This window comes from Trichoderma aggressivum (genome assembly GCF_033847375.1).
Source record: "Trichoderma aggressivum f. europaeum strain CBS 100526 chromosome Unknown scaffold_009, whole genome shotgun sequence".
Lineage (NCBI taxonomy): Eukaryota > Fungi > Ascomycota > Sordariomycetes > Hypocreales > Hypocreaceae > Trichoderma > Trichoderma aggressivum.
In genome coordinates, this window is record NW_026946375.1 from 744,913 (window position 1) to 770,585 (window position 25,673).

At 48.9% G+C, this 25,673-nt stretch overlaps 9 protein-coding genes across 9 annotated transcripts; 7 read left to right on the plus strand and 2 right to left on the minus strand.

Annotated features, from left to right (window-relative positions):
• Positions 1-1,121: 1,121 nt before the first annotated feature.
• On the minus strand, positions 1,122-2,378 carry Triagg1_3346 (uncharacterized protein; the record flags this gene model as incomplete). Its single annotated transcript, XM_062897628.1, has 1 exon — positions 1,122-2,378. One exon carries the CDS (start codon positions 2,376-2,378, stop codon positions 1,122-1,124), a length of 1,257 nt encoding a protein of 418 aa, XP_062757870.1.
• A 1,791-nt stretch (positions 2,379-4,169) lies between these two features.
• On the plus strand, positions 4,170-5,349 carry Triagg1_3347 (uncharacterized protein; the record flags this gene model as incomplete). The annotated part of the gene is made up of 3 exons (XM_062897629.1): positions 4,170-4,205; positions 4,313-4,745; positions 4,808-5,349. The coding sequence occupies 3 exons, from the start codon at positions 4,170-4,172 to the stop codon at positions 5,347-5,349; spliced, it is 1,011 nt and encodes a 336-aa protein (XP_062757871.1).
• Positions 5,350-5,821: 472 nt separating this feature from the next.
• Positions 5,822-7,186, plus strand: Triagg1_3348 (uncharacterized protein; the record flags this gene model as incomplete). Its single annotated transcript, XM_062897630.1, has 1 exon — positions 5,822-7,186. One exon carries the CDS (start codon positions 5,822-5,824, stop codon positions 7,184-7,186), a length of 1,365 nt encoding a protein of 454 aa, XP_062757872.1.
• A 1,024-nt stretch (positions 7,187-8,210) lies between these two features.
• Triagg1_3349 (uncharacterized protein) lies at positions 8,211-13,832 on the plus strand (the record flags this gene model as incomplete). The annotated part of the gene is made up of 5 exons (XM_062897632.1): positions 8,211-8,330; positions 8,397-9,928; positions 10,302-10,394; positions 10,458-13,666; positions 13,726-13,832. 5 exons carry the CDS (start codon positions 8,211-8,213, stop codon positions 13,830-13,832), a joined length of 5,061 nt encoding a protein of 1,686 aa, XP_062757873.1.
• Positions 13,833-15,565: 1,733 nt separating this feature from the next.
• Triagg1_3350 (uncharacterized protein) lies at positions 15,566-17,323 on the plus strand (the record flags this gene model as incomplete). Its single annotated transcript, XM_062897633.1, has 1 exon — positions 15,566-17,323. One exon carries the CDS (start codon positions 15,566-15,568, stop codon positions 17,321-17,323), a length of 1,758 nt encoding a protein of 585 aa, XP_062757874.1.
• Positions 17,324-18,176: 853 nt separating this feature from the next.
• Positions 18,177-19,452, plus strand: Triagg1_3351 (uncharacterized protein; the record flags this gene model as incomplete). Its single annotated transcript, XM_062897634.1, has 3 exons — positions 18,177-18,603; positions 18,657-19,138; positions 19,207-19,452. The coding sequence occupies 3 exons, from the start codon at positions 18,177-18,179 to the stop codon at positions 19,450-19,452; spliced, it is 1,155 nt and encodes a 384-aa protein (XP_062757875.1).
• A 287-nt stretch (positions 19,453-19,739) lies between these two features.
• Positions 19,740-20,593, minus strand: Triagg1_3352 (uncharacterized protein; the record flags this gene model as incomplete). The annotated part of the gene is made up of 2 exons (XM_062897635.1): positions 19,740-20,263; positions 20,464-20,593. 2 exons carry the CDS (start codon positions 20,591-20,593, stop codon positions 19,740-19,742), a joined length of 654 nt encoding a protein of 217 aa, XP_062757876.1.
• A 1,260-nt stretch (positions 20,594-21,853) lies between these two features.
• Triagg1_3353 (uncharacterized protein) lies at positions 21,854-22,777 on the plus strand (the record flags this gene model as incomplete). Its single annotated transcript, XM_062897636.1, has 1 exon — positions 21,854-22,777. The coding sequence occupies one exon, from the start codon at positions 21,854-21,856 to the stop codon at positions 22,775-22,777; it is 924 nt and encodes a 307-aa protein (XP_062757877.1).
• A 798-nt stretch (positions 22,778-23,575) lies between these two features.
• On the plus strand, positions 23,576-25,651 carry Triagg1_3354 (uncharacterized protein; the record flags this gene model as incomplete). Its single annotated transcript, XM_062897637.1, has 1 exon — positions 23,576-25,651. The coding sequence occupies one exon, from the start codon at positions 23,576-23,578 to the stop codon at positions 25,649-25,651; it is 2,076 nt and encodes a 691-aa protein (XP_062757878.1).
• Between the last annotated feature and the right edge of the window lie 22 nt (positions 25,652-25,673).

A 25,673-nucleotide genomic window follows, 5' to 3' on the forward strand; every position in this document is an offset into this window, starting at 1 on the left:
ATTTCTAAAAGTTTTTGTTTGTTGATGTTTGCTTTCTTTATATTCGAGGGTATCTTGTTGCTACCATTCACGGGGTACATTGGGCTTCATTCCCATGTGGTGAACTTATGATGACCAATTGCGACTGTGAGATAGAAACCATGTAATCGCTATGTAATTAACCTACGGCCCCATATCTACGCCTCCATCCGCATCACAACTAGCTCGGAATCTCCGATCATCGCCTTACTTGCATATATCCCCCTTAGGTTCATTGTATGTTGTCAAATAATAGTCCCTGATACCAAGTTGCAGAGGTTCAAATTCCGCGGACAAACCAAAATGAATTCAAAGACAGTAAACGCGTTACATCTCTTAGTACTGAAATGTTAAACCTCGTGTTGACTTGACACCGTTGACGCTGAGGAGAGTTGTGTGATCTCTCAGAGGTTCACTGGCTGTTGATTGTAAAGTTACGCCACAACTTGACGGTCGCTCCCACATTCTCACCAAGAGAGCGCGAAAAGTTGCTCTATATCTGAGAACTAGTATTCCTATGCGAGCAATTGAATCAGATGATAGTATTTATCATTGGTTTATTGTGGATTCTCCCCGTGCAACCTAATCGTTGTTTCGCCCTTGAAAGTGATGGTTTTTGCGATACGCTCGCGGAGATCGAGGGCTGCGAATATGAGACTATCAGAAGGCGCTCTAAAAAGATGGATGCGGCTCGAAAGGCTTAAGATGAAGAAGCGGGGCTGGAATGGAGCGCAAGGGGGTTGCTGAACAGTGGCAATGCTATTGTAGATGGACCGTATGATAACGCGAGATTGGATCCTGCTCCGGCCGAGACTGTGAAGCAGACCTTTGAGAGAATCTTTCGTGGCTAGACATGGATTGATTGCTGCAAAAACAGGACTCGACCCTCTTATACGATCATGTCAGGATACAATTCATAAGAAACATCATCTCCTTTTTAGGTGTCACTTGAAAAACGAGGCTCCAGTCAGATTTTCTTCTTTTCTGTGTGGTAGGAAGCAGCTAATACTACTCAAGGTTTACCAACCTCCAAAACCACAACGCTCTCTAGGATAACATGATAACATACTAGGTAGGCTGAAAAATCCCACCGTTCCTGACTTCTATCTCAAAAGAACATCCCGAACAGCAAGCCCCTCAATGAGTGCCAGTCTATCTTCATGTATCTCACCAATGCTAATCCTTTCTTTTACTTCAGCGCTGCCTTTATTGTCTGGAACCCCAAGTCTGCCAATGAGTAGGATCTGCAAGGAACCCACAGATTTCTTTTCTAACATTCCACGACCAACCCCTTTCAAGTCGTCAAAAATGTATTGTGTGAACGCCCTCTCACGAGGTAGACATTTGCCACCTACTTTCAAGGCGCCAATGTTGCGTTGTAAGTCTGCCGCGGTATGACCCGGAAATTTGCCGCTCTCTGCAATCTCAAGACTGGCTTGCGTCGCGAGGAGCTTCCAGAAACCTGATGGAAGTTGAACACTTGGATCTTTCGTAGCAACACTCGTTCGCTCCTTGACCATACGACCGTAAACACCAGCAATCAGCGAGTCGTATTCAATCCTAGTCTCAAACTGAGAGCCCAGATCTCTAGAATCCATTCCTGCTTTCATGAGCTCTTCTATGTACTCCGTCGTTGTTGGATTTTCGTTTCTGGTTCGCCAATCTCCAGTGTCAAATGTTGACAGTATAATCACTTCGATAGAGAGGCGATTATTATGCTGCTGATCATTTCTCAAGATTTCGTTGTACGTAGCCTCGGAGGAAACCCATGCGTTTCCTATGTGAATTCCGCTTGTTGTATAGAGAAAGAGGCTTGGTGTCAATGGAAGCAGCGAAAAGTCAGTTCGAGGAACGCACGGCTTCTGACCATTTGGTTTTAGGGTGGATATCGCCAGGTAGGTAGTCAGGGTGCGAAATAGTAATGTAGAACTATCCAAGTTTGGGATACAGGATGCGGGAGATGGAGGAAGACGAGGTGTTAATGTTTCGTCAGCAGATTTCAGACTCAACCGAGACAAGAGGAGAGCGATGGTGCTGCTCCATGCCGTAATGTCAGAAGAAGCAGAAGCCCTTAGCCCTCGTCGATTATCACCTATTACAGTGCTCGACGTGTCCAGGCGAATGCCTCCTTTGGCTCTTATCTCTTCTGATGCCGCCCCGCGCCCTAAAGTGAACAAGACAAAGTTTGCCTTCTTCTCGTCATAGACATACCAATGGATCCAGCTCCTTTTTTGTAGCCACCTTTTCTCGGAAAAAAGAAGTCCCTCGATCTTCGTGGCGATGGTCCCCTTCCATCCCGCCCAAGACCAGCTTGGAAATCCAGGGCGACGAGAGGCCCATCTGGAATGTTTCCAGAGCATGTCAACACCAAAAGATTGTCACAAGACCGTATAGTGTGATCAATCCAGTGTCTCTGGCAATGTTAATAGTCCCAGCAAAAGCGTTCAAAATATCACTGTCATGGGTTAGATTCCGGTCAAGATATATTGTCACGTATTGAGTGTAGTTAAAAAGAGTCCATCTCAACGGGTAATTGGGAGGCTCCCAATCCAGACCTTTTCCATTATGGCCAATTCGAAAATTTGCCCAGAATGGATCCATATATTCTATGGCCAGGTCTACCTGCCATCGAAGTGTATTACATCGATAGATGAGTTGTCCGGCGTTGAAAATGAGACGCCTAGGAGAGAAGAAATATTCTTGATAACTGCAGATGGTTACTACAGTGTAGAAGTGACGGACAATAATAGTAGTGCAGTGACAAACTTACGTCCAGCTTCTTGTTGCCCAAACTGATTTCTTTAGTCCTTTAAACGAAGTCGTGTAAATGAAAGTCAACCCATCAGCTACGGGTGCGATGGGCTGATCCACATTTCTAGAGGAGGGTAAAACTCCAGGTAGACCGGCATTAGAGCTGTCTCCCGAGGCGGCGAATAGAGTAACATATACATTTGCGTAAATATGGTTCATATCATCAATCATTAGCTGCTTAAAGATTGGGTCGTCTTGGATCATACAGAGAGCATCAACCCAAAAGAAGTTTTCCCCGAGTTGCTTCACAAACTCCATAGCGTGCATACGTGTATACAAAGGGAGCCAATTAGAGAAAGATCGCCTTTGGACGAATCACGATCGTGAGGCATCGTGGCCCAATCAAATACAAAAGAGAGATGAGAGGTTCGTTTCATCGCAATTATGTGAGACGGCTAGCCATTTACATACTATTCGAATAAAACAAAATTTTGAAAATACAATTCACTCTACGAGCTACGTCATGATATTTCGCATTACTTTACATCCTATCTTATCGACCAACATAGACCTGATCTAGGCTCATTACCGTGGGATCCTGGTCGAGACTCCGTAGATCAACGCGAATACTAAGCGTTCTTTCTTCAATATATATAGCAATATAACCATTAGTCAAATATCTTGAAGCTCGCTTCAAACTCTGCCTCAGCTCTGAATGTCTACTCCTTGTTGAGAGGTTCTAGCCAGAGGGAGAAAAGTATTTCATTGTTGGACAGTTGCATGGTCCAATAAGCCACCATAAGGATAGGAAACACGGGCCATCTCTGGCTTTACTTAGCTTCCTCTCATTTCATCATTCACTATTCTCATCCCTAGAAATTACGATATCAAGAATTAGATGTCGTCCAACGATACCCCTTCTATATAAACTCAAGCGACGGGTACAATATTTCTCCGAAGCACTCGGAAATACGTAATGCTTTGTAACAGTGAAGAACGGTTTCGACCAATCACGTTGTATTTCGTGAATGATTATACTAATCATGTTTCTTCAGTGAACAGGAACATACCAACTGGCTAGCTAGCCTCAAACTCCGCTTTACCTCTGGCACTCCTACACGGCGGAGATTCGCGAACTTCGGAAGTTCCGATTCAATAACGTGAACAAATTCATCGTTGACGGTCGCTCATCAAATAATGGAGTATCTCTACGCCGCCTTGACTAATATTAGTTCTCCCAAGTATAAAAGAATTAATTTGTCTTGCTTTGACAAATAGACATATCCCACCGGACAACATATTGTTGAAGCTATAATATCAAGTAGCACAGCGCTTGTGAAAGAAGATAAACTATCAATCTTCTCATCAGTTTTTAATATAACACATTGTGTTGCTTCATCATGGCACCCATCCGCGTTGGACTGATTGGGCTTACGGTTGGAGATGGCATATCCCTAGGAAACGGGGCCTGCCGACTTATATCAACTCCTCAAACTACGAAATAGTTGCTCTCTGCAATTCCTCTGTTAATGCGGCAAAACAGTCAATCGCGTACCACAAGCTACCTGCTACTACTAAAGCCTATGGAAGCCCTGAGGACATCGCCAATGACCCAGACGTTGACCTTGTTGTCATCTCTGTCCATGTCTCTAGGCACCATCTTCTTACTTTGCCTGCCTTGAAAGCAAAGAAACAGGTCTTTTGCGAATGGCCGCTTGGCGCTAATACAGCAGAAGCAGAGGGAATGGCACAACTAGCCAAGGGCTTAAAGGTCGTGACGGGGTTGCAGTTTCGTGCAGATCCTCTCATTACCAAGGCCAAGCAGCTTATTGACAGTGGTGCTATCGGCCGGATTACTAGTACCACAGCTGTGGGATGCTTTAACAACTATCCGGCCGATACCTGGAACGCAAAAGCAGATTATTTCCTCAACTTTAAAGGAGGCGCTAATGAGTATACCATTTCATTCGCTCATTGTAAGTTACTTTATGTGAACCAAACCAAAACATACCATAATAAATTGCTAACAGCGAAACAGTTCTGGACTCGTTTAGGTATATTGTCGGTGATTTTGCCAGCTTGCAGTCGGTTATGGATATACAGTATCCTACCGTGAAGCTCGTTGATTTCACAACCGGTGAAGTCACTGACCCTGCTCGTAAAAAGACGAGTCCAGATCACATATTCGTCAATGGCAAGCTGGAAAGCGGCGCGGTTGCCAGCCTTTCTTTCCGCAAGGTGACCAAGACGGTTGATGGCAAAGGCTTACGATGGTTCATCTCGGGCACCAAGGGAGAGCTGGAGATTACTATTGATGGGCCCAACTTCCAGATGGATATAGCCAAGAAGCAACTGCGTCTGGTTGACAACGCGGTCGGAGTAACACAAGACATTGACTTTACTGACGCCCAGGAGCTGGCATATGTTAAGAACGTCCCTGCCATGGGCCAAAACACATCTAGACTCTGCGAGAAATTCGTGGCGGCTCCCACTGAAGTCGCCAACTTTGACGACGCTTTGAAGCTTCACCAGTTGCTAGATAGGATTGCAGCGGCGGCTAATTATCCCTACAAGGCTTAATGAGATTAGTCGTCTCTCACAGTTTCTACATGGTGTGCAGTATGTTATGAGAGGGACTAGAGATATTATAGTATCTATACCATTCTATGAAATACGAATAAAGATTATCTGAGTTCAAATTAACAAAATCCATGTTATTTGTGCCTTTTAGTTGAGGAACGTTGGCGCCCTCTTGCACATGAAACTCAGCTGCAGAGCTGAAAACATGGGCCGAGGTGAGGCGGAGGCGCAGTCACTTGGCACGAAGCTGCCTCACGATCTGCCTCATTTAGGCCATTGTTGGCTTATAGATGCCATGATATGGTTGTTTTTGTTGGGAAAATATTCTCACATATATTATCTAGGAATTTTATGTTCACATGCTCATTGTTGGGATATCCACTCCCAAACTCAACTTCATCTATCATCATAAGCATTAAACCATCCATCGCGACTGGTTGATTCAAACATCAATCTTATAACGATTAACGTTATGGCATCCGATACTACAGACAAACCCGCAATCTCCAGCGACAACAAGTTGATCGGAAACAACGACCTATCAGTTGAAAATGACGAACCGGCTCAAAGTAGCGACGCAATAGCCGAGAGAAGCGACGGAACCAATCCAGAGATTGTCACAAATTTCTTTCATTATATCACCCAAAAACAAGCCGACGTGGTATCAGACATCATTGCCAATGGATTTGTCTCTCCAGACACGCCAAATGATCGAGGCGAAACACCCCTCATAACGGCAGTCAGCAACAATGACGCAGCCATGGTACGCCTTTTGGTCTCGCTTGGAGCAACAATCGATGGGTACGGCTCCTACTCTCAGTATGAAGACAACCATCGGACAAAAGTTGAGCGAACTCCTCTCCAAGTTGCAGCCGCTGAAGGCAAGCTTGGCATTGTCAAGATATTGCGCGAGCTCGGTGCCGACGACTCGCTCATCGCTCCAGATGGCGCAATGGCTCTTCGCCTAGCTGCTGAAAACGGCCATCGAGAAGTGGTTGAGCATCTCCCAACTCGGCGCGGCGGTGCTTGGAAGAGATGGAAGGTGACGCACGAGAAACAGATGCGGCGCATTCGTCGCATCTTGGAGAAGATTGGATCGGTCTTCAAGTTTCTCTTGTGGACTGTCCCCAAGTTTCTTCTCTGGACAGTTCCGAAGCATATTATTAAGACGGTGCCCAAGGCTATTTTTGTGACTATACCAAGGGAAATCTGGCAGCGTAGACACAAGGTAGGACCTTGGTGCAAGCGGCAAATTACCAAGTTCCCTAGCCGTGTGAAGAGGGCGGCCAAACTTGCCGGTGATGGGATCAAAGACGCGGGAAAGACCATCCAAAAGATACCGGGAAAGATATGGCAGATCTTGAAGCGCATACCTGGCGCTATCTGGACCATTATATCATGGATTGGCAAAGGGCTTGGCAAGGTTGGCACCGCAGCTTTTAATATCCTGAAGCGAGTAGCCTCATTGATACATACGACGGTTCAAGCTATGGTGGGATTCTTCCAGGCCATCACCCTGGATGATATTGCCAATGGTTTCCGGGCCATTCTCCGGGCGATATTCATCGATTTTCCAAAAGCTGCTGCATACCTTGCCACAACTTTTGGGGAGACGAGTCTCAAAGTTCTCGGATATGTGCTGGGCTCCTTTGGGAAAGGAATATTTTATGCGTTTGCTCTGGTATTCTTGCTTCTTCGCCGGCTGCCTAGGAAGGTTTGGCAGATGCTCGTGGCTTGTGTGGTTTCGATGGGGAAGGGAGTAGAGGAGTTGTTGGTATGGATCAATCCAAAGAGAATGCAATTCAGAAAGGGGAAATGTGATTGTGCCGTCAGATGAGATATATGGGGTACTGCAAGGCGTTGTGGCGTTTTGAGATTCTCTTTCAACAAGCTTGTAAAATAGAAGAGAGGAAGCAGATTAGCTCAGTATTGCGGCCATTTCGCCGCCATAATTCTTACTGGATTGTTAGTATTTGAACAATTCGAGATCGCAAATAAAAGACCAAGTTTACAGACTTCTGATAAGCAGAACGAAAGCCACTTGATGGCGACATTAAAACAGGGCAACACGTCTCCAACTTCAGCTCGCTCAGCAACGGCTTTGCACGGCTACGAGCGGGTTTCTCGCTGCAACGCCGGTGCATTATTCCAGCAATGAGTGTCCAGATAATCAGTCAGACCGTTGCAAATCTAATTAAAACTGCTTGGTTGGTAATGGTAGTGTGCTGGGGAGTGGGATGCACTCTCCGATCTCGTTCGTGTTCGATATCTGGCGGACAGGGCCTTCTAAGCTGGCCCACTGCAGACGAGTCTTATTTATTTCCAATCCAATATCCACACAAAAAATATCTATAAGCCGATGTCATTGTGATGATGATAAATATCTTTTAAATCAAAGATTCAGGGGTATTGTCTTCAAGTTCATTCATAATCTACGCAGGCGGTGCGTAAATGAAGAAGTGGACATTGAAGTTGCTGATGGAGGCAACATGCATATCCGGATCCCAATCGGAGATCGATACACGGAATCATTGGTAGGCCAGCTCCATAGATCCCTCCCCCTACAGTAGTGTCCTGATTATCGGACTTTGACCGGGAATGCCTGTTTACTTCCCATTCGCCGAGTGCTGATGGACTCCTCCTTCGTTAGACAGAGTACATGTGTATCCCATACGGTGGCTAATAAAAATATATTAATACCATTCTTCTTCCCCTCTTTTGCATTTTCGCTGAGAAAGTTGGAATTTCGATCGGTTTTTGAGACGCCCTGATTTATCATCTCTGGACGGGAATCAGCATTGTAACCAATTTCGCCGAGTAACAGTCGGGAATTGGCCGACAAGATTCAACCACCAAGCGCCATGGTCGGCGATTCCTCATCGGGTTCTTTGACCGCTTCAGAGCCACAGCAATGGCACGATTCATCAAAAAAAGAAACTTTGGAAAGCGAGGTTTTCGAACAGGCAAATGAAATTGAAGCGGTCAGTGAAAAGACGGCAGACCATTCCAACGTGTCTCCCGTTACTAACAAGACACCCGCCAACTAGAATGATGTCGATGTCGAAGAAGCAGATGACAAGTCAAGGCGATCTGGCGTGTTCTCGAGGATATCATCAGCACGCAAAAGGAAGCTGGAAACAGATTCTCCGCCGGTAGTAATCCCTGTCACAGACCTTGAAAAGGGCATTGTCGGATGGGACAGTCAGCACGACCCGGATATGCCACTCAACTTTTCTCGTAGTCGCAAGTGGTTCATCACAATCCTGTTATCAGCCATTACGTTTATGACGCCCTTTGCTTCGTCCATCCTTGCACCTTCGCTGGCGGCCTTGGAGAAAGATTACGGCGTTGACGATGTTACCCTGGGATCGATGCCCGTCAGCATATTTCTGCTGGGATATGCAATTGGACCTCTGTTTCTGTCGCCCTTGTCCGAGATTTACGGTCGAAATCTGATACTCATAGCCGCAAGCGCCTGGTTCTGCATCTGGCTGGTGGGCTGTGCGCTTGCTCCAACGCTCAGCACGCTCATATTCTTTCGATTCATGACTGGCGTCGGCGGCTCAGGATGTCAAACCATCGGCGGTGGTATTATCAGCGACATGTTTCCTATAACTGAACGTGGAAAGGCAATGACTATCTGGATGCTGGGTCCCGTTGTCGGCCCTACTGTTGCGCCCGTCATTGGTGGTTTTGTGTCTGAGACAATTGGCTGGCGTTGGGTCAACTGGTTGTCCTTGATACCCGCTGCTATGGTGGTAATAGCCATGATCTTCTTCAATCGTGAGACAAATCATCGAGTGTTGATTGCACGAAAGACAGAGAGGCTCCAAAAGGAGCTCAGCCAGCCCGAGCTCCGGAGTTGCTATACTGACCCCGAAGCTCCCGTCCTAAGCAAGAGACAGATCCTGACGCTTGGACTGATTCGGCCATTGAAGATGCTCTTCCGTTCGCCAAACATCTTTGGGCTGTCGCTGTACATTGCCTTTGCGTATGGATGCCTCTATCTCCTCTACAACACCATCCCAACCACATTCGAGGGCAGCTACGGCTGGACCCTGGGTATCACGGGCCTGGTGTATCTCACGCTGCTTGTTGGATATGGCATCGGTTTGTTGTCGTTTGCTCTTCTCTCTGACAGTACAGTTATTCGCATGACTGCCGCCAACGACGGCGTTTACGAGCCCGAAATGCGTCTGCCCGATTGTATCTGGTTTGCCCTCATTCTGCCCACCACCTTTTTCTGGTACGGCTGGAGCGCTGACAAGGCCGTCCACTGGATTGTGCCCATCATCGGTATTGCGCCGTTTGGAATTGGTATCGTAGGAGTCTTGTTGCCCATCCAGACATACATTGTCGACGCATACCCGCAATATGCAGCGAGCGGCCTTGCTGGGTTTGCCGTCTTGCGAAATACAATCGCTGCTTTCTTGCCCTTGGCAGGGCCTCAGCTGTATAAGAGCTTGGGCGTAGGATGGGGAAACTCTCTGCTTGGGTTTATTGCGATAGTGTTGATTCCCATTCCGGTGCTGATATACAAGTACGGCAAATGGATGAGGCAACGGTTCCCCGTTGAGCTGTGAGTGAATGTTGTTTTCATTGTGCCATTCGGGCGTCTTTGGAGTTTTAGCTGTTAGCATTTAGAAAGTTGAATTGGGATCTATCAGGCAATTCATGGGATGAATGACATGACAGATTCATGGCATGGCATAATGTGAGTTGGTCTCGTAGAACACGTTGGTGTAACTAAATGCGAGATGTTGTACCATTATAAACCCCAGAAGCCAGATGGACTGCTTTATCACTGCTAGCATTTCTTCTGATAAAAAAAGACGATAAATAAAAAAAGACGAAGATGATGAAGGCGAAAAGGAAAAGGGTAAAAGGACAAGAAAGTCAGATAATTGATGAAGCTGTATGGGCAATAACTGCACTGAAGTGCTACCCTGTAGCTCCGTGGCAAAATCGAACGCGCCTGCGCGTGCAGTCAGCTGCTTTACGCGCTTCATACCTCGACGGCCTAAGAAAGTCCCAATCTGGTACAGGTACCTGCGCCACAAGCTTCGCTGATAGGCAGCCCAGTACCTGTACTGACTTGGCCCGCTCAGCCACCAGCTCACCGAACGTACCCGGGCATCTGCCACTAACAGCCGCCATTGGCACGAAACCAAGCATCGCCAAAACACCATCCCAAACATCATCGCCCCCAGCATCACTCAGCATCACCATCGCCAAAACACCAACATCATCCCGGATGCCCGCGCCTCCCCCGACATGCGCATCATCAAGCCCTCGTGGCTGAGCCACAGCGGCGAGCAGAAGGATTTCGAGGTCTACAGCTGCCACGTCTCGCCCGACGGCAAGCGAATCGCGACGGCGGGCGGCGACGGCCATGTGCGCATCTGGTCCACCGACGCCGTCTATCACGCCAACGATGGCGACTACAAGAAGCCGCGCCAGCTGTGCCACATGAGCCACCATCTGGGCACCATCCATTCCGTGCGCTTCTCGCCCAATGGCCGCTACCTGGCCAGCGGCGCCGACGACAAGCTCATCTGCGTCTATCATCTGGACAAGGGGCCGCCAGCCCCGACCTTTGGCACCAACGAGCCGCCGCCGGTCGAGAACTGGAAGACGTACAAGCGCCTGATTGGGCACGAGAACGACGTGCAGGACTTGGCCTGGTCCTACGACTCGTCGCTGCTCGTGTCTGTCGGGCTCGACTCCAAGGTTGTTGTCTGGTCGGGCCACACGTTTGAGAGGCTCAAGTCGATTCCCGCCCACCAGAGCCACGTCAAGGGCATCACCTTTGACCCTGCCAACAAGTTCTTCGCGACTGCTAGTGACGACCGAACAATCAAAATCTTCCGCTTCACCCCGCCCGCGCCGAATGCGACCCAGCATGACATGATCAACAACTTTGTCCTCGACGCCACCATCAGCTCCCCGTTCAAGAGCTCCCCCCTGACTACGTATTTCAGGCGGTGTTCTTGGTCTCCGGATGGGAATCACATTGCTGCCGCCAACGCAGTCAATGGCCCCGTGAGCTCCGTCGCCATCATCGAGCGCACGAGGTGGGACAGCGAAATCAACCTGATCGGGCACGAGGCGCCAACCGAGGTGTGCATGTTCTCGCCTCGACTCTTTCATACTGTGAAACCGGGCCAGAACGGCGCGGCCAACGGCCACGGTGGCCAGCTTGTCACCGTTATTGCGTCCGCTGGTCAGGACAAGACATTGAGCATCTGGAATACCAACACTTCCCGCCCTGTGGTCATTTTGCAGGACATTGCGGGCAAGTCTATTTCTGATCTGGCATGGACACCAGACGGCCAGACCCTGTTTGCTTCCAGCTTGGACGGCAGCGTGGTTGTCGCCAAGTTTGATGAGGGCGAGCTGGGGTGGGTGGCTCAGCAGGAGGAGAATGCCAAGGCGTTGCAGAAATACGGTGGCTCGAGGAAGGGAATGGGCATCGCCGAAGATGTGGATGGGCTGATGCTGGAAGAGCATGCCAAGGCCGGAGAGTCAAGGGCCGTGCAGTCTAGAATGGGTGCTCTCATGGGCGATTTCCAACCGGAATCTGCAAAGGAGTCTACTCCGGCAAGCAAGGCCGAATCCTCTGCGTCCGTCCCGGAAAAGTCGACTGCCAACGGAGGTGTAGAATCGGACAAGGAAAAGGAGAAAGACAAAGACAAAGACACCAGTGAAAAGCCAGAGGAGGCTGCAGACAAGACGGCCGAACGGGTTCGTGAATTAAAGTCTCGAGTTACCGTCGGAAAGGATGGGAGGAAACGGGTGGCTCCGCTCTTGGTCTCGTCGTCTGGCACGGGGCAGTCATCTCTACCCCAGAGTCAGCTTGTCGGATCAGCGGCGACAAAGAGCACACAAAACGAGGCACCACAGACGATACTGGATCTTTCAAAACCCTTTGACGGGTTGCCAAAGGGGGGCATTGTCGCCATGCTACTTGGCAACAAGCGCCGTGCTGCCACTACCGATCTCGACGAGGATGAGGAGCCTGCGGCTAAGCGGGTGACTGGCGGTCCAACGGCTGTTGTGACCAACGGGGCTGATGGCGTTGAGCATGCTGCGCTTGTTCCAGTCGAGCATGGCGTTCTTCCTACTCCCGAATTTCTACGGCCGGCGGTGCTGAATCCATCCATTTCATACGCCCAAGTCCGCCTGGCTGTCCCCAAGATACGGTCACATATCTTGCGGCCGCTTGAGAGGGGCGTGCTGCAACCCGACGCCGCCTCGCTGGAAGACGCAACCAAGCTTCCAGAGAACATCATCCTCGAAGCTAAAAACGACCCCAACCCGCGTGATCCAGCCCATGTCCTTGTTACGCAGAGAGGAATCTTGATATGGCAGGAATTCTTGCCACGAGCTGTCATCTTGGTGACTGCCAGCAAGCACTTCTGGGCTGTGGCCTGTGAAGATGGCTCGCTACACGTTTGGACTCGTGCCGGCAGACGCCTTCTGAACCCCATCATATTGGAGTCACAGCCTGTCATCCTCGAATGCAGAGATTATTGGCTGATGGCCATTACAGCAGTCGGATTGGTCCATGTCTGGGATCTCAAATCACAGTCTTCTCCCCACCCCCCCGTGTCCGTTGGCCCCATACTGGATATTGCGACTGCATCACTAAATCAGCATTCTGCTACCCCTGGGCCGGGTATCACGTCCGCCCACCTCAATTCTACTGGCCATATCGTCGTGACCTTGACAAACGGCGACGGCTACTTCTACGCGCGAGACATGTACACGTGGCAGCGGCTGAGCGAGGCATGGTGGGCGGTGGGTTCTCAGTACTGGAACTCGAACGATTCATCCATCTCGGCCCTACAGTCTACCGCTGTTGGACCCAACTCGAAGGACGACAAGGACAAAGGCAGCCAAGCCGTCACCGTATCATCGGGCATCATTCCGTTCCTCGAGCGACACACCACAAACGAGTTTCTTCTTAAGGGGAGGGCTTACGCACTGCAGCGAATCATTAAGATGGTCATGCAAAAATCCGAGGCCGAGGGCCTGGAGAGCAGCGTCAGCATTGCCCATCTGGAGAACCGCATCGCTGGCGCCTTGCAGCTAGGGGCAAGCGACGAGTTCAGATTATACCTGTTTATGTACGCCAAGCGTTTAGGCGCCGAGGGTGCTAGGGGCAAGGTTGAAGAGCTTCTCAACAGCTTGCTCGGCGGTGTTCTCGAAGAGAAAGACCCGGAGAGGGACGATAGCCGCGGCTGGTATAGTCGGGATGAACAGCTCTGTGGATGGGATCGGAAAGAACTCTTAAAGGGAGTGGTTCTTATTCTTGGTATGTCAATCCTGGCCATCCTTTCCTTTTGGATTCGAGCTAACATGAGGTAACAATAGGCAAATACCGGGAGCTACAGCGCCTCACGGCCCAATACGCGAGATTGATAGACTTGAACTTGGATGATGGCTCGGCAGATGTTGATACCATGGATGTTGAGGCGTAGACTACTTAGTTACACAGAAACAATATGTGTACACCTATCTGTATATTAGGGCGGACCTGCTGTGTAATTGTAATAATGAATATTTTCATTGAAAACGTTGATTCAATTAGCTTATGGGCATGGATAGAGTAGCTGCAAGTTGAGTCTGTTGAGGGTTAGTGTCTGTGACTTCTGCAAGTGACCTCCTGCTGTGATTTCTAGTTTCATGGACAAGATGAATGTCAAACAAAGGCTTATAAAGAGACTAGATTTAATCTACCGCCCGCATGAGTATGTGTTAAGTACCGAGGTGCAGATGTTGAGTACCGAGGTGTAAGTTGAGTACCGAGGCGTAGGATGTTGAATCGGTTCCTCCAAGGGGAGAGAATCGCAATATGCTTAACCTGGGTATGAGACTCAAAGACACGAGGATTGTTTATTAATTGAACCCCCTCTACACTCCAACCCTGGAGCATATGTTATCACCGCGAATGAACCAGGTTCACAGCCGATCTATATAAAATAAAATTCGTATCAGACTTGAAAGGGTGAACGAGAACGACGGGCATATCCCACGTCCCGCGGCAAGGCGCGCGGCTATAACAGGGGCCTCGCGCCCAAGGATTATGCTTAAATGGATCTTTTTTTACGAGTAGAAGCAGTCTCGCAAGGAAATGACCAAGCTGACAACGGGGGGTTTAGTGAGACGACGTTGAAAATGGAGGGGATTCCGACGGGGTATCCGCATCAAGTGCCAGTTTGAGTAGTTTCCGGGATACAAGTCAAATGTCAGCTTCGAAACTATCCTAGCTGGCGAATGGTGCTCCTGACCTATTCACGAATCAGGTAACCTAGTGAAGTTTGGTTGGCTGTATCATGACCCCCCTTTGTCTCCATCTTTGCATTTCTTTATCAGTAACCCCGGGAGGCTTACTGCGTAGGTATTAATAGATTGCTCGGGATAATTACCTGTACTTGTACACACATGCTGATCATCTAGTTGTCACCGCTATTCTCGCTATTATTACGTCTCAACTTCAAGCGTAGTCGCTCTTCTTGTCTCAAAACTGAGTAGCAACCTAGCATAGATAAATCGCGCCACATAATAGTATTATCTTCCCCCGCCGGATAGAAGGATTTCCGATGGACAACCAATTCCTACAAAACCTAGGAAAAAATTGTTTAGGAATATGCAATCGGCCTTGGTGGGTTGCTTACTTTGACAGGGGTTGTGACGGCTAGTCGTTGCGAAATGCACGGATATGCTAACAGGAAAACGGCGTATCATTGGACAAACAACATGATCTGCTCCGTTGTAGACTTGCAAAGCGGGTAGGCGGAAACCCGGTCGTTTCCAGTAACATATTAATAGAACTCGTCTAGGCGAATAAGCTGATGGTCTGAGAAACTGGCACATTGTCTCCTCCACTAGACTGCATCAAGATGTAGTTAAATATTGGCCCCATGCACAAATTGGGTTCCGATGCTGCCAAGAGGACCCGTTGAGGCTCTGGGGCCTAAGGCGGGAGTCTCCCACATGGCAGCTGGAGTCCTAATAATGGATCTCCCGCTCTCACAGACTTGTTTTTGTTTTCTCCCTTTTCTTTCATTGAATAGTGATAGATATAAGCTGGAAGCCCGACTCCTGATACAGGCCTCTTTCACTTGCGCGTATACATAGGTTGACATGCCGCGAGGCTCGCCCTTTCATCATGGCCGACACGTACCACAGATACTCGAGAGCGGATCCCACAATGTCCATCGACGGAATTCAATGGCAGCCGGGCGTGTGGAAGAGAATCCCATGGAGGACCGTCGGCTCCGTGATAGGGTTCATGGTGACGTGCGGCATGATGGCCCTCGTTCTCGCCCTGTCTGAGGATCAAGAAACAAACCAGTGGCCGACACACAACAAATACTTCACCGTTCCCGTTTTACTGTCTCTTATGGGCGCCATTGCTGTCCTGTTCCTGTCGGTAGCAAACTCGGAAGGACTCGCCATCTCGTGGTGGCTCAAGGCTCTCCGGGGGACCAAGATCAAGGAGCTTCACTATGACCTCGAGGTCAAAGGCAACCTGCTGGTCGGCATCTTCAGACCGACCCTGTTCAACATGATTACCATTTCATCCCTCGTCTCTCTTGTAGTGAGCATCGCTGTCGGTGCTGTGCTGCAAAAGGCTTCGGACACGACGAGCAAGGCGATTGGGCCGTACGCAGATCACATCGATATACCCGTACTCAACACAACGCTGCCGTCCAACTTTAGCGGCTGGGCAGGCGGTGGAACCCAAACCGCGTTGCTGATGCCGGCATTTGCAAAGGTATACAAGGAGTATTCGAACCATAGCATTATCACGATGCCGTCTAGCTGTATCAACATGACTTGCGAATTCCATATCGCTGCGCCGGGCTTCGATGTTGACTGCAAAGACAGCACGATAGACTACGACTTTAGCACCTTTGCGTCAGCCAGAGGTGACAAGCTCACGACGTTTCGAACGAGTGTCGATTGGAACCCGTCACAGGATCCGAATGCCCTCAATCATATGAACTTCTCCGTTCTGTATAAGCCCGAACCCACATGTGCCGGAAAGTTGACGCAACATAATTGCACTCTACGAGCCGCCACCGTCGATTACACGGTTACTGTTACAAACGGAAGTGTCACGCTGCAGCCTTGGAGTATCTCTCAGAACACAACGATTAGCATCACCAAGTTTACCAACTGGCTGCAACTGGGTTCGGGCAGCGTCGGGGCTGGAGGATTCTTGACCATGTTTGGAGGCATCGCCTCTGTTTTGCAGGCGCAGTACAACTCGAACACGACGCTCGCGATCGGAGGTATGAGCAACATCCCTTATATGGTGACTGCGTTTGGACAGGCAGCGAGCACATTTCTTTCATCGGAGATTGAAGACTACGGCAACTGTACCATGGCATGGTCGGATCCCAGGGAAGACATGATCAACAACGTCCGCGAGCTCATGTTCCGCAGCGCCCTTGCCGCGATACACTTGCCCGAACAGGAGATACTCCAGATCAAGCCAACAGAAGCCATCGTGACGAGAGTCGGAATAGTTTACAGGGCACACTGGAAGTTCTTCGGCATTGCGGTTGGATGCATGTTCTTCCAGCTCTTGATTGTTCTCTACCTCATCTGGGGCTGGCAGAAGCTCGGCAGAGAGGTTTCGCTGGATCCTTTTGAGATTGCAAAGGCCATGGGAGCGCCGCTGCTGAATCACGGATCTTCGAATAGTTCGGCGGATCAGATCCTGGATCTTCTCGGGAGCAGGAAGGTCAAGTATGGTGAGCTGGTTGATGGAGAGCCCAAGGTTTCGGGAGAGACTGTGGTGCCCAAGAATGGATATACCAGAGTTGACGGCAGTGACCCGGATTTCGCCATGGGACCTCTTCAAGCTCAGAACACTGAGTTGAGCTTGAATACGAGGAAAACGCTGGGCCTTGCTGTCGTGGAACAGGTGCAGGAGGTTAGACTTGGGGTGCATTACTAAAGGAGTTTTCGAAGGAGCGAAGATGAGGCCTATCTTTGTTCATATATACCAACAGAGCGTTTTGTTTATTTTCTTGCCATAGCTTTAAATTGTGTATTATCTCATATTCTTGTTTCCTTTGCGGTAGCTCATGAGGTGAATCTGCAAGGTTGAACAAGGCATGCCGTGCTAACTAATGTAATGTACGCAAGATATTCTCCTGTTGACTTCTCTCACCGCTTCTGGAACCTAGTCTGGTGTTTTATTTGCCTGTCTCAATATCTATATCCGCGAGATTGAATGAAAACTACATGGCTGCAGGAATGGCGTCAAATGGACGGCAATCGCTTACTGGCTGGAATTGTAAACAACGTCACCCCATGCTTTTCACGGCATCATCTCCGCGTTGGACGCGAGATCATCATCCCATATGCTCTAGTAGCGCTAATTCAGACATTTAGACAAATTGAAGAGAAATGGAAAGAAAAGCAGGGGTAATATGTAAACTAAAGTGAGTAGGGCCGAAGAGGATGCCGAGATGCCGAGTATTAAGAAGGCCCAAATATGGGATCCCCGGATTCTACACGCTTTAATAGAGCCAATGCCTCTACGATTTGCAAATCCGGGGATCTAGAGATCTTGTCATGCGGTTGAATGGCCTTGGATAACTAATTGAGAAATGGAGCCATGCCAAGTAACGTATCGTCGTCGTGCCGGTGGCCTCACCGTTTCCACTCTCGCGCGTCTGCCCTGTTCGTACACGAATCCACAGAGAAATAAAAGTCCAACTCATCCTCTCTCGTAATGGAATTCTTGGTAGAATGTTAGCAGGAAAGGATCTCTCCGCCTAATCCAATTTCCAGTGCACAACACCATGAAGCCCGTTTCGCTGAGCCTCGCCTCTCTCGCAGCGCTCTTGTCTGGAGTAAGCGGCCTTGCTCGTGTTTCCGAGCGCTCAGCGCCGAATCCAAACTGTTTCCCATTCGGCAGTCAGGCGAGACTCAATGAGGACCTGCAACCGCCTCGTGTTTCTAGAGAAAAATGGTGGTGTCCGCAGTCTGATTTCTATGGATTCCTTGGCTTTTCATTCCCCTTCCAATTCACCAATGAGGACTTTGAGGTTGCCAGTATCAACTCTCACATGCAGCAGATGAAGCGCCAATTTGGCGCCACAATGATTCGCATGTACATTCCGGAGAGCTACACCACACAGCTGTGGGAGAATGTGCTGGAGGCTGCTATTTTGAACAACATGGGAGTTGTGGTTCAAGTGGCATTCCCAATCAGCGGCAACGATGCAAGTCTCTTCAATTGCAATGAGTTCTATGCGCCTCTTCACGTTCCGGCTAACCAGCGCCGCAGCTCTCATGGGAAAAGGTTCTGGAATCAACACTCTTCGAAACTCTATCAAACAGCAAATATTCAAAAATTGCACCATACGTCATCTATGCCGCCGAATATCTCAATGAGCCAGTTGGAGATTGTGACATGTGCGCGCCTGGAAGCAACGGCAATGCGTCTGCGCCAGCTAGCCTGACGAATTTGACCACGGGCATGTCCAACTTCCGCAAAGAGATGAACAAGCATGGCATCCCGGCGGGAATCAGTGAAGATTGGGATAGGCCATATTTGATGAGCGGTGCACCTGGCTCTGATGGATTGGGTGTTGGATTGGGCGTGGTGGGAAAGGCGCTTGAGCCGGTGCTGGATTTTATTCACGCCCATGTCATGGCTTATTATCACAACATTCAGGTCGACGATGCTTGGACTTATACCGCCAATCAGGTTTTGTGGTATAAAAAATATCTCCCAAAGTTTCCGCTCATCATCTCAGAGGTAAAACAGGCATTTCTGTGGCGAAATTACGTGTATTACAGCACGCTAATTGCATTTCACTATTACAGATGATGTGGGCAACAGGCCACAATGTTCTACACGCTGGCGGCTACATCACCGGATTTGCCATTGCAGAAGTGAGCGTTGCTGATTACACCAAGTTCTGGAAGACGGTGGACGCAAACTGCGGATTTTTGAAGGAGCACAACACGGCATACTTTATCCATGCTTGGAGACAGCAAGGCACCCTCAACATGCTTCAGAACGATGGAAGTGTGGTAATTCCAAATTGGAAGCCGAAGAAATGGTGCTAGATCAGGTAGCTTGGCCAGCGGTCTGAGGCTAAATGTAGCTACATATATCTAGATACTAAAAGGGTGCAGATGGTGTGATTCATGAAAAATATTACTGAGAAGTGTGGTTAATAGGAGGGATTTTGGTCAATTCAAGTAAGATAGAGAAAATAGAAGAGTGTGGTATGTTGAATACCCGCTTAACCATATCCAGGTGAACCTTAGTTCAAGTTCTCAAAACCCTCTCCTTTAACTGGGCACTCTGGGATGGAGGTGAACCCCTTTAATATCCCGACATATAGTTCACCTTAAGAACACAACCCAAGACCTTGTGCGAGAAGCTTGATTCCATCATTGTCGATTTCAGTTAGGGGAATACTTTCGTCCAGAGCTCCCAAGGCACCCCAGCCTGTCAAGTGAAGTTTCAACCCCAGCTTGCAATTTGAACGATCGATCCGCGTCTGTAGATCAACGTAGAGCGACACTATCAGAGGAATATTCACTTCCCAACGATGGGCATTCGTCCAGTCGTTTTTGAAGTAAATGTTGACTCCATACGTCTCGTCCAGATGAATGGGGTCAGCATTTGCCTTGACGTGAGCGGGAAGCTCTAGGTGATCGGCCTTGCCCTTGGGCCTGAGATTGGCGCCTGGTATCTCAACTCGGATGTCGACTATGCCAAAATCATGGTAAAAACAAAAGTTGAGTGGGATGAGAAAGGTCTCGGTTGGTGGGGGCTGTATCATGCAGTTTTCGGCCATCACCGGAGCAAAGGCTGGCAATAAAGCCATCACTCCAATGGAGGTGAATAAGCTGTTGAAATGCATAATTCCTATAAATTTTAAGATGGTTTGAAAAGATGTTTCTAATACAGCGTAGTGTAGAAGCTGTTAGTTTCTCTTACTAGATGAAGGAGGGTTTGGCCCGGTATATGTACATTTATATTTTCAGAGGTTCACTATGACGGCATAGTGAAACTCTTACTAAAGACGAAGCAGAAAGACATCATTGGGCTTCAAAACTGTCACATACGTAACTCGAGGTCATTTGTCTCAGCCAATGTTCCATATCCCTTCCCGTAAGAGCGGCCGAAGGCGAACGCTGATTGGCTTACAGAGTCTCCCATAGGAGATGTTTTGTCGATCAAATGTAACGGCGGCATATGTATTGAAGCTGAATAGTTACACTTAGGTCATTGTCTCGGAACCAGTCAAGCTGCGGTCGTCAACGACTCTCTGAGCAATATTGAGTAGCTGGCTGAGCACTATAATGGCTGGTTGAGCTAGAGCCTTTGCCCCTTAATAAGTCCCCTCACATGAGCGGGTGAGACGCATTCGGATAGAGTTCTCCGCGGAACATTGAAGCAATACTGACTGTTGATATAGTAGGTCTTCTCAATTTTGCCAAACAGAAACGTATACTACATGGCTATGAGAAAGCATGCCACTAGCTGCGATTCTAAACAACATAAGAACTGTAGTTCAACTAACGTTTTCAATTTGAGAACTAATTATGTTATACCATGAAACTCGTGTCACTGACGCATTGCTATCGTCGCTTACAAAAAAAGTCCACAATAGTGCAGTTAGCCGATCTTTGTGGCTGCTAGGCTATTGTATCCCGGACCTCCTTGAAGCTATCCGATGTCAGGTAAATATAAAGTATATGTATATATATAACATTTATTTCTCTTATTGTAGAGGCCCAAACTCACTCTGTCGTTTCTTAGAAGGCGGTTTATCTTTTTTTCCAACGATGTCGACGCTTTTGTGAACTTGAATGCGATGTTGGACGGGAAACGTGACAGTGATTCGTCGCTGTTCGGTGTAAATTGTTGAAGCTTAGAATCGGCAAATACCTGACTCCACTCGGCGTGATTTTGGACCGGCGCCCTCCAAACAAGCTTGAGTGGGCTGTCAAATTGCTCTCTCTGGACAACAAATAGCGTCATGATCAGCTATATTCTTTGCGAAAGTAATTCTGTTTTGAGATTATCGGTTGTGCCAGAAGACTATTGCAGAGAAAAGGGCTCCCCTATCTCACTCTTAAGAGCAGCAGGTGTGGAAACAACCCATCTCGAATATTCCGTCCATAGTGTATATACAGTATAGTATTACACACTGCATAGTCTTCGAATATGCTGACAGGATCTGGTAATTGAAGCCCCACTCGTCGTTGATTTAGTCTTTAAGTCGGACTCACTCAAGGCTCCGATGAGAAGCTTTTTGGGCTAAGACACCTGATACTCTGGGTTGATCATATGGAAGCTCCTGATGTTTCATCAAGGCCCAAATTGCCTCTAGGAGATAGGGGCGTACCAACTGCTAAATCCGCTATTAATGACCCATAGAAGACGACATAGTACGCAACAAAAAGAAGTAATTGATGACTTAGTAGAGAGAAGAGCGACTTCATATACATCATGTCTACCATCATATTGCATCACTTTGACGCCTCACCATTTGGCGAGAAGATACGCCTCATCTTTGGCCTCAAGGGTCTATCATGGAAGTCCGTAAATGCCGAGCTCATCTTGCCGAAGCCAAAACTCACGGCGTTGACCGGTGGCTATCGAAAGACTCCCGTCATGCAGATTGGTTCCGACATTTACTGCGACTCCCGTCTGATTGCAGAAGAGCTCGAAGCGAGATACCCTTCGCCTTCGATATTCCCAGGAGGAAGCAAGGGGCTCTGCCTAGCACTGTCCACCTGGAGCGACACCGACTTTCACATTGCGAGCTCTGGGCTCACCATTGGAGTCAACAAGGACCAGTTCCCTCCTGAGCTCATGGCTGATCGAAAGGCCTACTTCAAGGGGTTCATGGACGTCGATCGTCTCGACGCCGACATTGCCCATTTGACTACTCAGCTGGGAGCCCATGCAAGTCTCATTGAGGAGCAGCTGTCTGATGGCCGACGCTTCTGGTTGGGCAGTGAGCCAAGTCTCGCCGACTTTCATGCCTACGTCGAGATCTGGACGGCGAGAGCCTATATTCCCTTTTGCGACAACATCTTTGCCGGGTTTGGCAAAATCGTGGAATGGGAGGCAAGAGTCAAGGCCATTGGTCATGGACAGAGAACTGACATAAGCCACGAAGAGGCGTCTGAAGTTGCGCGATCTAAGCCCCCAAATGTGCGATACTCATCAATCGTCCATGATGAGCTCGAGATTTCCGAGGGGGACGTGGTGGTTGTTACGCCGGATGACTATGGCCGAGAGCCTGTGACTGGACGCCTGGTAGCTTTGACAGTTCGTCGAGTCGCTATTGAAAGGGAACATAAGGTTGCAAGGCGGGTAGTTGTTCATTTTCCTCGTATCGGCTTCCGGATTGAAAAGCAAAAGTGATGACTCCAGACCGGACCAGTAGTACCGGCCTTTTGTAACTAGGTACAGATGAGATCATGCTAGAAAATGATCGCCTGGGAAGCGCAATGAACATTGTCTGGACCGGCGTGTATACTCCATTAGGTAGTAAATACACAAAATCCTTCGTTCCAATAAGGGCAGTGGAATCTCGGGGTATCCGCAGTCCGTGCCGGTGCCGAGCCATCGGAGGTAATTTAGACCCAAACCGGCAATCTGATAATAAATCTCCCCGAGGTTAATAATCGTTAATAATATCATTCAAGGCCAAATGTAAAAGGTAGATTCAAGCATATGGAATAGAATTACATTATGAATTCCCATGCATCCGCGAATCTCGTGTCCACCTCTTCCCTCGACTCCGCCAACGGCAACACACGTGAACAGTATCACATACACAGATCGCATTGATAACAGCGATCTCTGGAACTTCAAAACTGAACGAAGCAAATGACGCCTAAAAAGCTTCCGCGTACATGTAGATATGCAAGCTCCAAGAGCCTCATACCGGCGGTCCGGCTACCCTTCTCGACGCTTTTAAAAAAGATGTAGGAACGGAGTCATACATAGTAGGCTGTAAAATCGGATGTTCCGAGACAAAACCGCTTGTTAGTATCGTGAGGCTGTGCACAGAAGGCAATGACAGGAAAATGCTTGCCAATGGCCGTGTCACCATGCTCGAAGGATTCATGATAAAAGCTGCTAGCACGCACCATCTCCCTGCGTTCGCCAGGCACCAACGTCTTCCCCGCAACTCTCCATCAACAGCAATACGATATCATGTCTCAAGCAGCGTTCGGCATCACGTATGAGGCAGTAGATAGTCAAGGTGACGATCACCGCATCCGAGTTTTGGCTTTGAAGCCTAGTCAGGATCCATCTGAGCCTATCCACATCAGCTTGTCAGTTATCAAGCTCAATGATGACCCGTCCTTTGAAGCGCTGTCTTACTGCTGGGGAGACGCCACGGACAAGTTGCTCATCTTTTGCGATGGAGTACCCTTCCCCGTCACCAAGAACTTGGAGTCTGCACTGCGGCATCTGCGGCATACCAAAGACGAGCGAACTTTGTGGATCGACGCGATCTGCATCAACCAGAACAATATTCCTGAACGAAACCAGCAAGTCAGCATCATGAAAGACATATATCGAAAGGCTCGTCATGTCGTGATCTGGCTGGGAGCTGCAGACGAAGATAGTGACTTGGTTTTCCCACTGTGCGAGCGCATGGTTGAGAAGAGACTGGGTCTTCTCGAGTTTGACGATCTCTCGCAGGGGCACAATGACGTTTACGGTCCCAATAAGAAGAAGTTGATGAATCAGAGGCTTGCAGCAGCTAAAAGGCGTCGTGCACTGGCCAAAATCACGACGGGCATCGGTGAAGCCAGCAGCGACGCCGCCGTATCTGGCACGACCGCGCAGTCTCCATCCGCATCTGACAAGCAAGTGGACGCGACGGACGATACAGAAGAAGACGATGAATCTGCTGCTACTTCTGAAGAGATTACGGCTTTTTTCCGACTGCTATCGCGCCCTTGGTTCAGCCGCTGCTGGGTGCTCCAAGAGGCCTGTCTGGCTGAAGAAGCATCAGTTCAATGCGGCAAAAAGTCCATTGGCTGGCTCGAGTTCTGTGCGGGCTGGACGATCTCCGTCGTCATGGGAACAAAGGGACTTGAGGGAAGACCTGATAGGATTCTCAGAAACGGCTTGATCTTGATGATACTGGTCCAGAGCAAGATGTCGAGTGCAGATTCGACACAACAGGGCATTGACCTTCTTTGGCTTCTTCGAAAGGTGCTTCCACTCGATGCGACGGATCCGCGAGACAAGGTATACTCCATTCTGAGCCTTGTCAAAGGCGACAGAGCCCGGGATTATGGCATAACGCCCGACTATACTCTGTCGGTGGAAGAATGCTACAAGAAGACCGCCATGGCAGTCATGTCCCAGATGAAGAATCTGGATGCACTTATTCTCGATCACGCAACATCATCACCTCTCAACCTGCCGTCCTGGGTCCCAGACTGGAGTCATTTGCCATCTCCTGCTCCTGTCATCCTTGACCTGAACTCGGAAGAGATGAGAAAGTATGGGACTGTAGCACCACCCGTCTGCGCCTCAAAGTCTCAACAGTGTATTCCGGCTCTCAAAGACGATGGCCTGACGCTTTGCTTGTCGGGATACGACTTTGATCAGATCGTGGAGCTGGAGGATATCCTTACTGTCCCCCGGATGGACTACATGGACCTTGCCAGCATGACCTCGTCAGTAGCAGAGTTCAAGAACTTCTGGAAAACACTGTTGTTGGAGCTTGGCACCTATTTCGACACACTGATCAAGTGGGAACGGTTTGCAATGTCCAAAAGATACGCAACTTACCCGACTGGCGAAACCCAGGAGATGGTGTTCGCCATAACAATGTGTACTGGCAACATCGAGAGCCCCGAGCTTGTGGTAGAGAGGTTCAGGAAATGGCAAAAAGCTCTTTGGGGGCCTCGACTCATGTCTGGCTTCAGATACCTGGGTATGAAGGGCGGGTTTTACAAGTCGCTTGTCGCAGCCGCGGGCATAGGCTCAGCCATGGGTACCGCTGACGATAGGGTGTACGCAACAGGGACTGAAACCACGCTGTATCGTTGCTTGGCGAGGACCAAGAAGGGCTATCTGGCTGTTGTTCCGAGCCAAAGTAATGTGGGGGATCAGGTCAGCTTATATGAGGGCGGCAAGTTCCCTTTTGTCGTCCGGTCTAGAACAGGACAGGAACCGAAGCAATTGGTAGGGCCGTGCTATGTCCATGGAATCATGTATGGGGAGGCATGGGATCAGTCGTTATGTCAAGGCGTTGAAATTATCTAGACTGGCTTTCAGATTTCATTCA